At 42.2% G+C, this 16,992-nt stretch overlaps 2 protein-coding genes across 6 annotated transcripts in view; one reads left to right on the top strand and one right to left on the bottom strand.

Moving 5' to 3' along the window:
• Positions 1-15,634, bottom strand: part of cep290 (centrosomal protein 290) — a 53,665-nt gene extending 38,031 nt beyond the window's left edge. Inside the window, exons 1-10 of one of the 5 annotated variants that reach the window (XM_029759204.1) lie at positions 15,601-15,634; positions 12,400-12,525; positions 6,584-6,667; positions 5,582-5,651; positions 5,432-5,478; positions 4,836-4,985; positions 4,580-4,633; positions 3,434-3,580; positions 2,806-2,988; positions 2,506-2,595 (exon numbers count right to left, since the gene is read on the bottom strand). In XM_029759204.1, the coding sequence (XP_029615064.1) occupies positions 2,506-2,595; positions 2,806-2,988; positions 3,434-3,580; positions 4,580-4,633; positions 4,836-4,985; positions 5,432-5,478; positions 5,582-5,651; positions 6,584-6,667; positions 12,400-12,498 (924 nt within the window). In that variant the 5' untranslated portion in view covers positions 12,499-12,525; positions 15,601-15,634. Of the gene's footprint in view, positions 1-2,505; positions 2,596-2,805; positions 2,989-3,433; positions 3,581-4,579; positions 4,634-4,835; positions 4,986-5,431; positions 5,479-5,581; positions 5,652-6,583; positions 6,668-12,399; positions 12,526-12,782; positions 12,966-15,600 lie in introns of those variants that run through there. The other 4 variants (XM_029759205.1, XM_029759202.1, XM_029759201.1 and 1 more) reach the window with 4 other exon arrangements.
• Positions 15,635-15,642: 8 nt separating this feature from the next.
• The window catches only part of tmtc3 (transmembrane O-mannosyltransferase targeting cadherins 3), a 127,711-nt gene continuing 126,361 nt past the window's right edge, over positions 15,643-16,992 (top strand). Inside the window, exons 1-2 of the mRNA XM_029759207.1 lie at positions 15,643-15,974; positions 16,623-16,836. Of these exons, the coding sequence (XP_029615067.1) occupies positions 16,648-16,836 (189 nt within the window). The 5' untranslated portion in view covers positions 15,643-15,974; positions 16,623-16,647. The remainder of the gene's footprint in view (positions 15,975-16,622; positions 16,837-16,992) is intronic.

The following is a 16,992-nucleotide window of genomic DNA, read 5'->3' as shown; positions in this document are numbered from 1 at the left end:
ATTGCTAAAATATACTTAAGTATCAAAAGTAGAAGTAAAAGTTTCAATAATTTGAAATTCCTTATATTAAGCAAAGCAGATGGCAACATTTTCTTGTTTTGAAAATTTACGGATAGCCAACACTCAGACATTATTTGCAAAATATGCATTTGTGTTTAGTGAAGCAGTAGGGATGACCATGTTCTCTTGATAAGTGCATGAATTTCACAATTTTCATGTCCTGCTAAGCATTCAAAATGTAACAAGTACTTTGGGTTGTCAGGGAAAATGTATGGAGTAAAAAGTACAATATTTTCTTTAGGAATGTAGTGAAGTAAAAGTAGTCAATAATATAAATACACTGCTCAAAAAAATAAAGGGAACACTTTAACAACACAATGTAACTCCAAGTCAATCACACTTCTGTGAAATCAAACTGTCCACTTAGGAAGCAACACTGATTGACAATAAATTTCACATGCTGTTGTGCAAATGGAATAGACAACAGGTGGAAATTATAAGCAATTAGCAAGACACCCCCAATAAAGGAGTGGTTCTGCAGGTGGTGACCACAGACCACTTCTCAGTTCCTATGCTTCCTGGCTGATGTTTTGGTCACTTTTGAATGCTGGCGGTGCTTTCACTCTAGTGGTAGCATGAGACGGAGTCTACAACCCACACAAGTGGCTCAGGTAGTGCAGCTCATCCAGGATGGCACATCAATGCGAGCTGTGGCAAGAAGGTTTGCTGTGTCTGTCAGCGTAGTGTCCAGAGCATGGAGGCGCTACCAGGAGACAGGCCAGTACATCAGGAGATGTGGAGGAGGCCGTAGGAGGGCAACAACCCAGCAGCAGGACCGCTACCGCCGCCTTTGTGCAAGGAGGAGCAGGAGGAGCACTGCCAGAGCCCTGCAAAATGACCTCCAGCAGGCCACAAATGTGTATGTGTCTGCTCAAACGGTCAGAAACAGACTCCACGAGGGTGGTATGAGGGCCCGACGTCCACAGGTGGGGGTTGTGCTTACAGCCCAACACCGTGCAGGACATTTGGCATTTGCCAGAGAACACCAAGATTGGCAAATTCGCCACTGCGCCCTGTGCTCTTCACAGATGAAAGCAGGTTCACACTGAGCACATGTGACAGACGTGACAGAGTCTGGAGACCCCGTGGAGAACGTTCTGCTGCCTGCAACATCCTCCAGCATGACCGGTTTGGTGGTGGGTCAGTCATGGTGTGGGGTGGCATTTCTTTGGGGGGCCGCACAGTCCTCCATGTGCTCGCCAGAGGTAGCCTGACTGCCATTAGGTACCGAGATGAGATCCTCAGACCCCTTGTGAGACCATATGCTGGTGCGGTTGGCCCTGGGTTCCTCCTAATGCAAGACAATGCTAGACCTCATGTGGCTGGAGTGTGTCAGCAGTTCCTGCAAGAGGAAGGCATTGATGCTATGGACTGGCCCGCCCGTTCCCCAGACCTGAATCCAATTGAGCACATCTGGGACATCATGTCTCGCTCCATCCACCAACGCCACGTTGCACCACAGACTGTCCAGGAGTTGGCGGATGCTTTAGTCCCGGTCTGGGAGGAGATCCCTCAGGAGACCATCTGCCACCTCATCAGGAGCATGCCCAGGCGTTGTAGGGAGGTCATACAGGCACGTGGAGGCCACACACACTACTGAGCCTCATTTTGACTTGTTTTAAGGACATTACATCAAAGTTGGATCAGCCTGTAGTGTGGTTTTCCACTTTAATTTTGAGTGTGACTCCAAATCCAGACCTCCATGGGTTGATAAATTGGATTTCCATTGATTATTTTTGTGTGATTTTGTTGTCAGCACATTCAACTATGTAAAGAAAAAAGTTTTTAATAAGATTATTTCATTCATTCAGATCTAGGATGTGTTATTTTAGTGTTCCCTTTATTTTTTTGAGCAGTGTAGTAAAGTACAGATACCCCCAAAAACTACTTAAGTAGTACTTTAAAGTATTTTTACTTATGTACTATACACCACTGCTGTATACCACCCCTACATTGTCACAACACAACTGATTGGTTCAAATGCATTAAGAAGGAAAGAAATTCCCCAAATTAACATTTAACAAAGCACACCTTTTAATTGAAATGCATTCCAGGTGACTACCTCATGAAGCTGGTTGAAAAAATGCCAAGAGTGTGCAAAGCTGACATCAAGGCAAAGGGTGGCTACTTTGAAGACTCTCAAATATAAAATATATTTTGGTTTGTTCAATGCTTTTTTGGTTACTACATGATTCCATGTGTGTTATTTCATAGTTTTGATGTCTTTACTATTATTCTACAATGTAGAAAATAGTCAAAATAAAGAAAAACCCTTGAATGAGTAGATGTGTCCAAACTTTTGACTGGTACTGTAATTAGCTGTGTGCTGTTAAGTTCTTTAATGATTCAGAAAACATACAGACAGCAGCATGCAGTACTTGATACAATCAGTGTATCGCCTGCTGCCTTTTCTCCAAGCCAGGTAAATAATGTGAGAACACCCACCTTCCATTCGTCCACCTTGGCATTCACGGCTGCCATGACTGGGTCATCTTCCTCCGCCCGGCTCTGAATCTGCTCTGTCAGCTCTCTGACCTGAAGAACACAGTAGTATATTGTTTTTATTCAACACCAATGGATGTATGTTATTTACACTGTGTCAATTCACAATAATGATTCAATATTAGAAATGCTTCATAAAGTCTATGCAAAGCCGTGTTGAAACTTTCCCAGGTTCAACCTTTACATTTGTCCGTATAACCGGAAAACCAGACTGCAACATGTAATTTTGTCCCTCTAGGTTACCTGTAGCTTGGCGTGGTCCCTCTCCTTCCTCAGCTGGTCCATGATGGAGTCTGTCTGCTGCACAACGATCTTCATCTTGTTGTACTCGTCCGTCATCGTCTCCATCTCCTTCACTGACTCCTCTAGGCTCTTCTGCATCTGATCGTTCTGTGTCTTCAGGTGGGCTACCTCTTCCTCCGCACGCTAGAGGAATGAGGACACAGGTCTGGGGTTAGTATAGTAAACAACGTACTATAAATCATGCATTGATATCAATGGAAGATTTTGTCCACATGTTTTTCAAGTCACGACTTGTCCTTAATACCCTTTTGACACTACTGAGCCAAGTCAAGGTGAGTTGTACTGCGCTGGCCTGGTTACGCATTAGGGAAATATCCAAATCAGGGCCGTTTTGGGCTCCCGAGTGACGCTGCATCTCAGTGCTAGAGGCGTCACTACAGACCCTGGTTCGATTCCAGGCTCTATCACAACCGGCAGTGATTGGGAGTCTCATAGGGCAGCGCACAATTGGCCCAGGGTCGTCTGGGTTAGGGTTTGGCCGGGGTAGGCCGCCATTGTAAATAAGAATTTGTTCTTAACTGACTTGCCTAGTTAAATAAAAGTTAAATAAAAGAAATATATTCAGTACCTGAACGTCCTCCATGCACTGGTAGAGCTGTCTGTTGGCTGAGTTGAGTCTCCTCTGTGTCTCAGTACTCTCCTCTCTGGACTGGACCGGCTCCTTCTGGTCCAGCTCCCTCCTGTAGAAGTCTACATCCTGCTGGAGCTGCTCGTTCTGACACGCACAGCAGGAGAGGAGACACAGTCAGAGAGGAGTAGTGGGACCCAGTGCCTAATCTACTCTCACAGGTTATACGCTAACTACTGCATCATCATATAGTTGTCCAACCACATACTACAACACACACTTATGCTGGTGTATACTGTCATACACGTATTATGAACAGTTAACACACAGTTAACACACACTTATATTGGTGTATACTGTCATACACGTATTATGAACAGTTAACACACAGTTAACAGTTAACACACACTTATATTGGTGTATACTGTCATACACGTATTATGAACAGTTAACACACAGTTAACAGTTAACACACACTTATATTGGTGTATACTGTCATACACGTATTATGAACAGTTAACACACAGTTAACACACACTTATATTGGTGTATACTGTCATACACGTATTATGAACAGTTAACACACAGTTAACACACACTTATATTGGTGTATACTGTCATACACATATTATGAACAGTTAACACAAACACAGACAGACACTCACTGGTGTTCTCTTTACTTGGACTAACACTTATTTCACCTTAAAAATGTCCAATGCAGCTATTCTTATCTCAATGTCAAATTATTTCTGGGTAACAATGAAGAACCTTAATGTGATTGTTTTCAATTAAAATGGTCAAAAACAAACTAAAATTGCTTCTTGGCAAAGAGCAATTTCTCAAACAAGAATTTTGCTAGCACTGTCTTGGAGTGGTCTGAGTGGGGAGGGGAAAACAGAAAGCTAGCTGTTATTGGCAGAGAGGTTTGGAACTCTCTTATTGATCTATTATGAAATGTACAGCAGGCCAAAACTCCTTTCAACCAAAACAGGCTGAAATTTCAGGCGGTCTTTTCAAACAGCTCTTACACTAAAAAGGGTATTATCATCATTTGGGCACAACGTAGCAAAACATTTTGAAACGTAAACAAAAATGAGTGTTCAGGTAGTGCCTCCCCAATTCCGACACGACTAAGTTGTCACTAACCTCTCTTTTCAGCTTCCTGCTCTCATCCTCAGCCTCCTCGGCCCGAATCATCAACTGTGGGAACACATGGGAGATATTAGATGCATGGGAACTTTGAACACAATGGGAGATGACTTTGTATAGGCTACATACAATAAAATCAATTGAACATTTTGCACACACTAGGAAGGTCTTAGTATAGTATTGAGAACACAATGACACACATTAACACTAGCTCACTATGGAATTAATGACGTCTCATAACATAAAGTCATACTTCCTCATTGATTTTCTTCTCCTTGCTTGTCTCTTTCTCCAACTGTTGGATATCCTTCTCTCTATGATCCAACTGGGCCTCCAGTGTGCGCATCTCGTCCCGCAGGAAGCGAGTGTCTGACCCGCCGCCAATGCCCGACTTCTTGGCCATCTGGACAGGAAATCAGGCAGACAACAAACTCTCAGGCTCCCTCTGTTTACAACACTTACTCATGTACTTAAACTACCACCAGGCTCTCGAAAAACAAGATTAGGTTATGTCTCCATTTGCTTCTACGAAAGTGGGAAAGAAGACCCAGGGCCAAATGATTGTTCAGGAAACGCAGAGAAAAGCACAACAAACTGCAGCGTAGCAGAGCACTCTAATCTCCTTAAGTGCCGTCATTCTATGGCCACAGCTTACAATCTCCTTTGTGGACAGTGAGGGACTTTACTATTGGCTGAGAGGTGTACTAAGTCCTATTGAAGAAAACTGAGCATGAGTTGAAATGACCTGTGCTCCAATTCAATCAAAACTGCTTTCCAGAAACTGCCGTTTTGATTGGACCCTAATGCTTCACAGTTTAATTTAATGACAACATTCACACCAAGCCTTACCTCTAACTCTTGTTCCCACTTTAACTCCTTGGCCTTCCACTCATTTTCTGTAAGACATGAAAGAGATACCGTTGTAGTATCTACTGCGGGCCATTCATTTCAAATATTCGTCCCAACAAATGGATTGAAAACAATGCTTTATGCACCTACCCGATCTAGCTTGTTCTGTCCCGGCATTATCGATGAGTTCAAATGCCATAGTAACCTCCTCTTTCTTCAACTGCAAAAAAATATAACAATTTTAGTATGCTTGGGCGGTGTACCTTATATAGAAAATGTTGGTCAGCACACCTTGTTATTGGATTTTCAACATTTCAGAACCAATTTTACAAGTTTACAATTTTTATTTAAAAACATAAATCAAAATGGAATGGACAATATTATTGGCACCCTGGAGCTAGTACTTGGTTTCACAGCCTTTGGCCAAGATAACTGCAGACAAACACTTAGCCATCAATGACCTGAATCACATCCATGATCTGAATCACATCCATAATCTATGACGAGAGCTGGAAACAGTAGTTGGTGGAGTGCACCCATCATACATTGAAGAATTAGCCCAGTTCCGTGCTGAATAGCGGGCCAAATTGCCAGTAGAAAGGTGCAGCAAGCTCTTTGATGGCTACAAGAAGCATTTGTTGGAAGTTATCTTGGCCAAAGGCTGTGCAACCAAGTACTAGCTCCAGGGTGCCAATAATTTTGTCCATGCCATTTTACTTTGTTTTCCTAAATTTAAATTGTAAACTTAAGTTTACAAAAATGTAACTGGATTCTGCAATGTTGAACATCCAATAACAAGGTGTGGAGACCAAAAGTTATTTTCAATTTCAACTTGTTTTAGAAAAAATATGGAATTGTTTAAGAAAAGTGCAAGGTTGCCAATATATTTGACCGCAACTGTATGTTACATGAAACTGAGACTATAACAGATGAATACTGTAAATCCACACAAAAGCAGGTCAAGTATCTGAAGCAAATATAATCAAACTGTTCTATATTAATTATACCACACTATGTAGAGCTTATTCCTTCAAAGCAACTACGTAATGTATTCCACTGATATTAACATTGGATAAAATCATTTCAGCACAGTTTTAGTGAGCTTGAGTAATGCATCTCTGGATGTGTCTGGGTAATAATAGCATGGGACACCTTCAGAAGGCCTTGAACGACTCGCAAGAGCTGAACAATTTTCTCTGTGCTTCCATCTTTCAGCTCCCGCTCCCATCGTTTGACCTGTAGAGAAATAGAGCACCATTACTTTTCAATGAAACATAACGCGTAGTCCTCAGGCAGAAACACAACAACAGTACTGCTTCGTGCAAAATGAAGTAAACCCTGTGCATAACAGTCTGTCAAGGCCCAGGAACAAGTACTGCTTGGTATTTTATGCATGTTCCTGACCAGTGGTGACCCATCATTAAGGGCAGGTGGGACAGAGCCACGTTGCCTGTTGCATGTTATTTTTGCATCAATACGTGCCACATATCATTGAGTTAATTAAGCCTCCATACAAACATGGTCTCTTTTTTGCTTTCTTGAGTAAGGCAGCTCCAAAATGCAGGTGTTTCAGCCTAGCTCAGTGCTTTCTGTGGTGGTGGGGCAGCCAGTAGAAAATACAGAGTTTAGGGGTTGGTAATGTTCTCTAGTTGCGCCGTGATTGGCTCAGCGTTCTGTCACTCATGGGGACACTATGTCACTGCCAAATCTAAGGGTAGAGCTGTAAAAATCATGCCCCTTGGGTGCTGGCATAGAGTTACATTGGAAGTTCCCATCCAAGAAGGCGCAAGGTCATTGGCCATAGATAAAATGAAGACAAATCACGTTATATCTACAGTAGCGTTGATTGGACATGTCAACATCATACTCTCAAAATCTTAGCTAGCAGTCATCATCATGAATCAAGTCGACAATCTACTGGCAAATCCTTTTTAATCCTTGTCATATGAAGATAAATAATGAAGAGTAATTATAGATCAAATGTATCGGTGCTCATTGGCCATTGGAAATAAACATTACACAACAAGTTGGAAATCGCAAATTCAAGAATTGTTTTTTTTTGGAAAGAATCAGTGGCTAACTGCAAGCTTTGCAATCACTTGCCTGCTATTCAGTGGAGTGGGTGTGTGGTCCCAAGTCTGGGTTTAAGGGTCTTTTTTCCAAGCTTAAAATGATAAACATTCAACATTGGCCATGCTGTCAATCCAGCATGATTTCTGCCGCGCTCAAAACAACTGTAAACTCGGAACTGGGAAATCTGACTTCAGTGAGTTCAAGACAACTGGGAACTCGGGGGAAAAACAAGCTCCAACTGGGAAAATACGTTTTGAACAGTCATCCAACTCGGAATTGTAAATCGGGAACTCGGGCCTCTTTCTAGAGCTATGACCTGAAGATCACTGACATCATCATGATTCAACCCTTTTCAGAGTTCCCAGTTGTCTTGAAAGCACCATAAATCCATAGAATGCCAGACTTCAAATCAAATCAAATTGTATTATATAGCCCTTCTTACATCAGCTGATATATCAAAGTGCTGTACAACTTTGATGACAAAATTTGCCCACGAAGGACCACCTTCCTGTTCAAATGAGCACAGGTGAGTCCAAAAATGTATTGTATGCTGCTGCATAAATGATGTTATATGCCAGGGATATATGTATACTGTAAATAAGAAAGTAATACTAAGTGTATGTTGTGTAGTAAGTCTATTTTCCCCTCTTAACTTCGCCTACTGTTCTGACTTGGTGGTGCACATGTAGCCGATAACCTGTTTTAGAGATATGTAATCATCGAATATTGTAAGACCTTTCATTGTCTGCTTACACTACCGGTCAAAAGTTTTAGAACACCTACTCATTCAAGGGTTTTTCTTTATTTTTACTATTTTCTAAATTGTAGAATAATAGTGAAGACATCAAAACTATGAAAAAACACATATGGAATCATGTAGTAACCAAAAAAGTGTTAAACAAATCAAAATACATTTTAAATTTGAGATTCTTCAAATAGCCATCCTTTGCCTTGATGACAGCTTTACACACTCTTGGCATTCTCTCAACCAGCTTCACCTGGAATGCTTTTCCAACAGTCTTGAAGCAGTTCCCACATATGCTGAGCACTTGTTGGCTGCTTTTTCTTCACTCTACGGTCCGACTTATCCCAAACCATCTCAATTGGGTCGAGGTTGGGGGATTGTGGAGGCCAAGTCATCTGATGCAGCACTCCATCACTCTCCGTCTTGGTAAAATAGCCCTTATACAGCCTGGGGGTATGTTGGGTCATTGTCCCATTAAGCCCAAACCACATGGGATGGCGTATTGCTGCAGTATGCTGTGGTAGCCATGCTGGTTGAGTGTGCCTTGAATTATAAAATAAATCACAGATAGTATCACCAGCAAAGTACCCCCCCCACACCATCACACTTCCTCCTCCATGCTTCAGGGTGGGAAATACACATGCGGAGATCATCCGTTCACTCACACCGCGTCTCACAAAGACACGGCGGTTGGAACCAAAAATCTCCAATTTGGACTCCAGACCAAAGGACAAATGTCCACCGGTCTAATCTCCATTGCTCATGTTTCTTGGCCCAAGCAAGTCTCTTCTTATTATTGGTGTCCTTTAGTAGTGTTTTCTTTGCAGCAAATCAACCATGATGGCCTGATTCACACAGTCTCCTCTGAACAGTTGATGTTGAGATGTATCTGTCAGCTGTCAGAGCAGCTCACAGATCACTGCACCTGTAATTTAGCCTAAACAACTACCTCTTCCCCTACTGTATTTATTTATTTTGCTCCTTTGCACCCCATTATTTCTATTTCTACTTTGCACTTTCTTCCACTACAAATTTACCATTCCAGTGTTTTACTTGCTATATTGTATTTACTTTGCCACCATGGCCTTTTTTTGCCTTTACCTCCCTTATCTCACCTCATTTGCTCACATTGTATATAGACTTATTTTTCTACTGTATTATTGACTGTATGTTTGTTTTATTCCATGTGTAACTCTGTGTTGTTGTATGTGTAGAACTGCTTTGCTTTATCTTGACCAGGTCGCAATTGTAACTGAGAACTTGTTCTCAACTTGCCTACCTGGTTAAATAAAGGTGAAATAAAAAAAATAAAAAATAAAAATAATCTGTTACTTGAACTCTGTGAAGCATTTATTTGGGGTGCAATTTCTGAGGCTGGTAACTCTAATGAACTTAAGCTCTGCAGCAGAGGTAACTCTGGGTCTTCCATTCCGGTGGCGGTCCTCATGGGACTGCACTTGAAGAAACTTTCAAAGTTCTTGACATTTTCCATATTGACTGACCTTCATGTCTTAAAGTAATGATGGACTGTCATTTCTCTTTGTTTATTTGAGCTGTTCTTGCCATAATATGGACTTGGTATTTTACCAAATAGGGCTATCTTCTGTATACCAGCCCTAACTTGTCACAACACAACTGATTGGCTCAAACACATAAAGAAGGAAAGAAATTCCCCAAATTAACTATTAAGGCACACCTGTTAATTGAAATGCACTCCAGGTGACTACCTCATGAAGCTGGTTGAGAGAATGCCAAGATTGTGCAAAGGGTGGCTTTTTGAAGAATCTCAAATATAAAATATATTTTGATTTGTTTAACACTTTTTTGGTTACCACAGTCGTGGCCAAAACTTTTGAGAATGACACAAATATTAATTTTCACAAAGTATGCTGCCTCAGTTTGTATGATGGCAATTTGCATATACTCCAGAATGTTATGAAGAGTGATCAGATGAATTGCAATTAATTGTAAAGACCCTCTTTGCCATGCAAATGAACTGAATCCCGAAAAAACATTTCCACTGCATTTCAGCCCTGCCACAAAAGGACCAGCTGACATCATGTCAGTGATTCTCTCGTTAACACGGGTGTGAGTGTTGACGAGGACAAGGCTGGAGATCACTCTGTCATACTGATTGAGTTTGAATAACAGACTGGAAACTTCAAAAGGAGGGTGGTGCTTGGAATCCTTGTTTTTCCTCTGTCAAACATGGTTACCTGCAAGGAAACACATACCGTCGTCATTGCTTTGCACAAAAAGGGCTTCACAGGCAAGGATATTGCTGCCAGTAAGATTGTACCTAAATCAACCATTTATCGGATCATCAAGAACTTCAAGGAGAGCAGTTCAATTGTTGTGAAGAAGGCTTCAGGGCACCCAAGAAAGTCCAGCAAGCGCCAGGACCGTCTCCTAAAGTTGATTCAGCTGCGAGATCGGGGCACCACCAGTACAGAGCTTGCTCAGGAATGGCAGCAGGCAGGTGTGAGTGCATCTGCATGCACAGTGAGGCAAAGACTTTTGAAGGATGGCCTGGTGTCAAGAAGGGCAGCAAAGAAGCCACTTCTCTCCAGGAAAAACATCAGGGACAGACTGATATTCTGCGAAATGTACAGGTATTGGACTGCTGAGGACTAGGGTAAAGTCATTTTCTCTGATGAATCCCCTTTCCGTTTGTTTGGGGCATCCGGAAAAAAGCTTGTCCGGAGAAGACAAGGTGAGCGCTACCATCAGTCCTGTGTCATGCCAACAGTAAAGCATCCTGAGCCCATTCATGTGTGGGGTTGCTTCTCAGCCAAGGGAGTGGGCTCACTCACAATTTTGCCTAAGAACACAGCCATGAATAAAGAATGGTACCAACACATCCTCCGAGAGCAACTTCTCCCAACCATCCAGGAACAGTTTGGTGACAAACAATGCCTTTTCCAGCATGATGGAGCACCTTGCCATAAGGCAAAAGTGATAACTAAGAGGCTCGGGGAACAAAACATCGATATTTTGGGTCCATGGCCAGGAAACTCCCCAGACCTTAATCCCATTGAGAACTTGTGGTCAATCCTCAAGAGGCGGGTGGACAAACAAAAACCCACAAATTCTACAAACTCCAAGCATTGATTATGCAAGAATGGGCTGCCATCAGTCAGGAAGGGGCAACACTGCAAATATTGACTCTTTGCATCAACTTCATGTAATTGATAATACAAGCCTTTGACACTTATGAAATGCTTGTAATTATACTTCAGTATTCCATAGTGACATCTGACAAAAGTATCTAAAGACACTGAAACAGCCAACTTTGTGAAAATTAATATTTGTGTCATTCTCAAAACTTTTGGCCACGACTGTACATGATTCCACATGTGTTTTTTCATGGTTTTGATGTCTTCATTACTATTCTAAAAATGTAGAAAATAGTCAAATAAAGAAAACCCTTAAATGAGAAGGTGTTCTAAAACTTTTGACCGGTAGTGTATATGCCGCCTTTATTTATCCTACGGTTCTGACCTGATGTACAGGGAGAACACTGTAAGAACGGCCCATGTTCTGAATTTTGTCGCTGTACATTTCAAAAGTGCTGAACAAATATATTGACTACGTTTGTCCTGGCTCACTCATGAATGTCTTAATCGAAATTACGGACTGCCTCTTATCCGCTTGTCGTCCCCTTACGTTTTTTAAAAGGCAGTAAATGAGGCTGAATGAATTGTTTCGCTGCCAGACAAGGCTCCGCTGATAGCCAGGTGTAGCAGTGGTAAGGTGTTGGAACTGCTGTTGGGACTCTGCTGTTGGGACAACTTTATGTAGGCACCGTTTGTCACCGTTAGTCACCGTTATAGTGCAATTAACGTATTGTTTGGTGTTGTGTAGTGGCTTTGTTGGCATGCATCCCCCCGTTTTTGGGGGGGTTTGATAGAGGAATTACGATAGAGGAAACCAAGTCTAGATTTAACTTTAGCCTGCAGCTTTGATATGTGCTGAGAAGGACAGTGTACGGTCTAGCCATACTCCCAATCAGTATGATGCTTTTGTCAGGGACAGGCGGACCACTCACTAGATTGGACTATTTGATTGATCAGACTTGGGAAACAGTACTATCGGATTAGAACATTTGAGGTGCATGCATGGACACTTAGGAACAGTAACGTCTCTGTACCTGTAAAAACATGTGGTTGATTATCTCTGCATCTCCACTCTCCTGCAGCTGTTCTGGGTCAGCATCCATCACCATTCTCCAGTCAAGATGAGGAGGCATTTTGACAATTGTGTTAACTAACAGGAACTGTGGAACAAATAGATGGACAGACACACAATGTAAGTTAGGGTAATGCTGTAAAGGGACAACATAGCTATGGCTATTATCCTTGCAAAATGCATTTGATTTGTGGCTATGTAGCTAGCTAACATTAGCTTCTGCTATTTGCTTCAAGATGTGTTTAACATTGCATTGGGCGACGCAAAATACATTCAATAATCTATATGAATAACATATGGTGATATGTATTATTTTCCTTTCATCAGTAAGACATTAACTTTTACCTAAACTTTTTTTCATATACCCGCTACAACGTACTTTTTGGGTAGCTCACTTGCTAGTTTAGCTAGCCATCTTCAACGGCTGCTCCAGTTGCTAAGTTACCGTTGACAACAGTCGTAAATCGATTCGTACAACTTCTTCGTCTATGAGGTTAAACGGCGGTTGGCATCCAATTTGTTGCATTACCGCCACCTACTACACAGGAGTACAACTCCCTTATACTTTACTTGAAAAATAAAAATGTACTAAGTAAATACCCTACCATCTCACACTATACTCACTAATTTCAAAATGATATAACATGAACACCCCCCTACTCCACTAATTAAATGTATATATTCCTACCTCATGCCATCACTCTGAAAGGATGGGACATCACCACTTAACACATATATAAGTCTATGCTAGGTAAAGCCCCGCCTTATCTCAGCTCACTGGTCACCATAGCAGCACCCGCCCTTAGCACGCGCTCCAGCAGGTATATTTCACTGGTCACCCCCAAAGCCAATTCCTCCTTTGGTTGCCTTTCCTTCCAGTTTTCTGCTGCCAATGACTGGAATGAATTGCAAACATCACTGAAGCTGGAGACTCATATCTCCCTCACTAACTTTAAGCACTAGCTGTCAGAGCAGCTCACAGATCACGGCACCTGTACATAGCCCATCTGTAAATAGCCCATCCAACTACCTCCTCCCTATTCTTTTTTTTCTTCTCCTTTTGCTCCTTTGCACCCCATCATTAAATTTGCAGACAACACAACAGTGGTAGGCCTGATCACCGACAACGACGAGACAGCCTATAGGGAGGTCAGAGACCTGACCGGGTGGTACCAGAATAACAACCTATCCCTCAACGTAACAAAGACTAAGGAGATGATTGTCGACTAGAGGAAAAGGAGCACCGAGCACGTCCCCATTCTCATCGACGGGGCTGTAGTGGAGCAGGTTGAGAGCTTCAAATTCCTTGGTGTCCACATCAACAACAAACTAGAATGGTCCAAACACACCAAGACAGTCATGAAGAGGGCACGACAAAGCCTATTCCCCCTCAGGAAACTAAAAAGATTTGGCATGGGTCCTGAGATCCTCAAAAGGTTATACAGCTGCAACATCGAGAGCATCCTGACCGGTTGCATCACTGCCTGGTACGGCAATTGCTCGGCCTCCGACCGCAAGGCACTTCAGAGGGTAGTGCGTACGGTCCAATACATCACTGGGGCAAAGCTGCCTGCCATCCATGACCTCTACACCAGGCGGTGTCAGAGGAAGGCCCTAAAAATTGTCAAAGACCCCAGCCACCCCAGTCATAGACTGTTCTCTCTACTACCGCATGGCAAGCGGTACCGGAGTGCCAAGTCTTGGACAAAAAGGCTTCTCAACTGTTTTTACCCCCAATGGTTACCCAGACTATTTGCATTGTGTGCCCCCCCCAACCCCTCTTTTACGCTGCTGCTACTCTCTGTTTATCTTATATGCATAGTCACTTTAACCATACATCCATGTACATACTACCTCAATTGGCCCGACCAACCAGTGCTCCCGCACATTGGCTAACCGGGCTATCTGCATTGTGTCCCACCTCCCGCCAATCCCTTTTACGCTACTGCTACTCTCTGTTCATCATATATGCATAGTCACTTTAACCATACCTACATGTACATACTACCTCAATCAGCCTGACTAACCAGTGTCTGTATATAGCCTTGCTACTCTTATTTCAAATGTATTTTTTACTGTTGTTTTATTTCTTTACTTACCTACACACACACACACACACCTTTTTTTTCTCGCACTATTGGTTAGAGCCTGTAAGTAAGCATTTCACTGTAAGGTCTACACCTGTTGTATTCGGCGCACGTGACAAATAAACTTTGATGTATCTCTACTTGCACATTCATCTTCTGCACATCTATCACTCCAGTGTCTAATTATTTCACCACTATGGCCTATTTATTGCCTTACCTCCCTTATCTAACCTCATTTGCACACACTGTATATAGACTTTTTTTCTATTGAGTTTTTGACTGTATGTTTGTTTATTCCACATGTAACTCGGTGTTGTTGTTTGTGTCGCACTGCTTTGGTTAATCTTGGCCAGGTCGCAGTTGTAAATGAGAACTTGTTCTCAACTAGCCTACCTGGTTAAATAAAGGTGAAATATATATATTTTTGAAATCCTGTAACTCTTCTGCTGTCAAGTCTCGCACACCTAAATACCTCTGCAGCTGCCACCACAACCTCAATTTTCTGAGACTTCTGATCCGTCCCTGCAGTACAATTGATAACCATTGATATAAATGCTAAAAATCCAATCTTATTGAAACTTATTTCACTTTTTGGCCTATCCCTCTATACAGGTATATCTCTACTACTCTCACCACTCCTCCCCCTTAACCCATCTTCCCCTACTTTCTTCACTGCCTCAGCATATGACAGCTTCTGCTCTACTCTACCCTGGAAACCCCACCTGCCTCTCTCGCATGGGACATTTCTGATCCCCAGCTCCAAGGGCACCCCTACAATTAACACATTCCACTACATTCCCCAATACTACACATTCCTTTGTCTCATGCCCTTCTGCACATTTCTTACACCTTGGACCCTACCACCTACACACTGCTGCCACATGCCCATAAGCTTAACACCTGTAGCGTCTTAATGTATTCAGCACATACGCTCGTACAGGATAACTTATATATCCTAACTTCACTTTGTCAGGCAAAGACTCAACTTCAAAACTCAAAAGAACAGATAATGACTCTTCTGTTTCCTCACTCTCGCCACCCTGTCTGCGTCTCATCAAACAACGAGCGTTACGTACAACGGGGATCTTTGCCCTCAGCTGGTCAATTCGAACAACCTGTTACTTTACGGCTGATAACGTCGTATCACTGCTGCAAAAGCTATTCAGCGAGCCAAAGCGCGTTCTGTCCTCTTTAAAACACGTTTCAAGTTTTATAGAAAATGCATTGTAGTCTCCACTTTATTTTTAAAAAAAATTATAGTGTCATTGGATGTCTGACAACAACATTATAGTTACGGCTGTTTCAGATATTAATGGCACTTTTTAACCTTCAACTTTGCCCCGGAAATGTTTTGGGATTTATTGCTAGCCTTTTTGGGAGTTTTTATGTTCCTAGTTGTTAGCGTATGTAACATTAGAATGTCAATGGCCGATAAAATACTCTAATTCACGTATGTTTCTGTATTTTCACACTAATTCTAACATTGTTATTGAACATAACATTTTAGGAAATGTAAGGAATTTTTATCAGTAGTTTGTAAACGAGATAAGTCAAACGCTAGATATCCAAACATTTTACCGGGTTTAACCGACGTAGAACTAGCAGGCGTAGAAAGACCTACAGTAGCTAGCTAACGTTAGTTGTTGTTTTCCGTCTAATTCGTCGCAATTACTGTCTAGCTACATGATGTTTGACGTTTATTGAAGTTAAATGTAACATGTATAACTAACATGACTGAAACGGCATGATTCCAATCGAATCGTGTTCTCGATGGATAGTTTTGCTAACTAGTGAGGAACTAAGCTAACTAATGCCATGGACTAGAGCTAGCACACTACATTGCAGCCGTTCACGTTTTAATATGATCTCCCTGGTCATCGTTAGTATTTATCGAATCTGTCTGCGTTGTATGGGAACATCAGAGTTTACTAGAAGGCATACATTGTTGTGATGCCAGTCTCTTGTCACCAGGCTGTGGCATTGGCATCCTAGCAAATCTGGGCTGGACACATTGTATGTGTGAACCATAATGTGATATTGAACAAAGACATCCTTTAGTCTGATCTCTTCTGTCCTGCTCTTACTTCCTCTATCACAGTGATCAATGAAGCCGTTGGTCAGCAATGGCTGTCGTGTCGTGGATGGAGATCTTGCTTTTGACTGGACTGGTGGTGGGGTGTTACTGGAACAGCCTGTCCTGTGGCTTTGTGTTTGATGATGTCTCAGCCATCCTGGACAACAAGGACCTGCGGCCTGCCACCCCTCTCCGCAACCTCTTCCTCAATGACTTCTGGGGCACGCCCATGGCTGAGGTGATTTGAATCTGTCTGGTGCACTAGATTACCCATGACATGTCATGCAACCAATGACTGTATATATGAATTGACAAAGCCATCGACTATGTGACACCATTCATAACTATGTGAAGAGTTTCTTCACCCAGAGGTGCAACATTGCAAGACTTTTGA

The sequence above is a fragment of the Salmo trutta genome, chromosome 7, assembly GCF_901001165.1.
Source record: "Salmo trutta chromosome 7, fSalTru1.1, whole genome shotgun sequence".
Taxonomy (NCBI): domain Eukaryota; kingdom Metazoa; phylum Chordata; class Actinopteri; order Salmoniformes; family Salmonidae; genus Salmo; species Salmo trutta.
The sequence above is the reverse complement of the archived record's forward strand: the minus strand, read 5'-3'. Positions and strand labels throughout refer to the sequence as shown.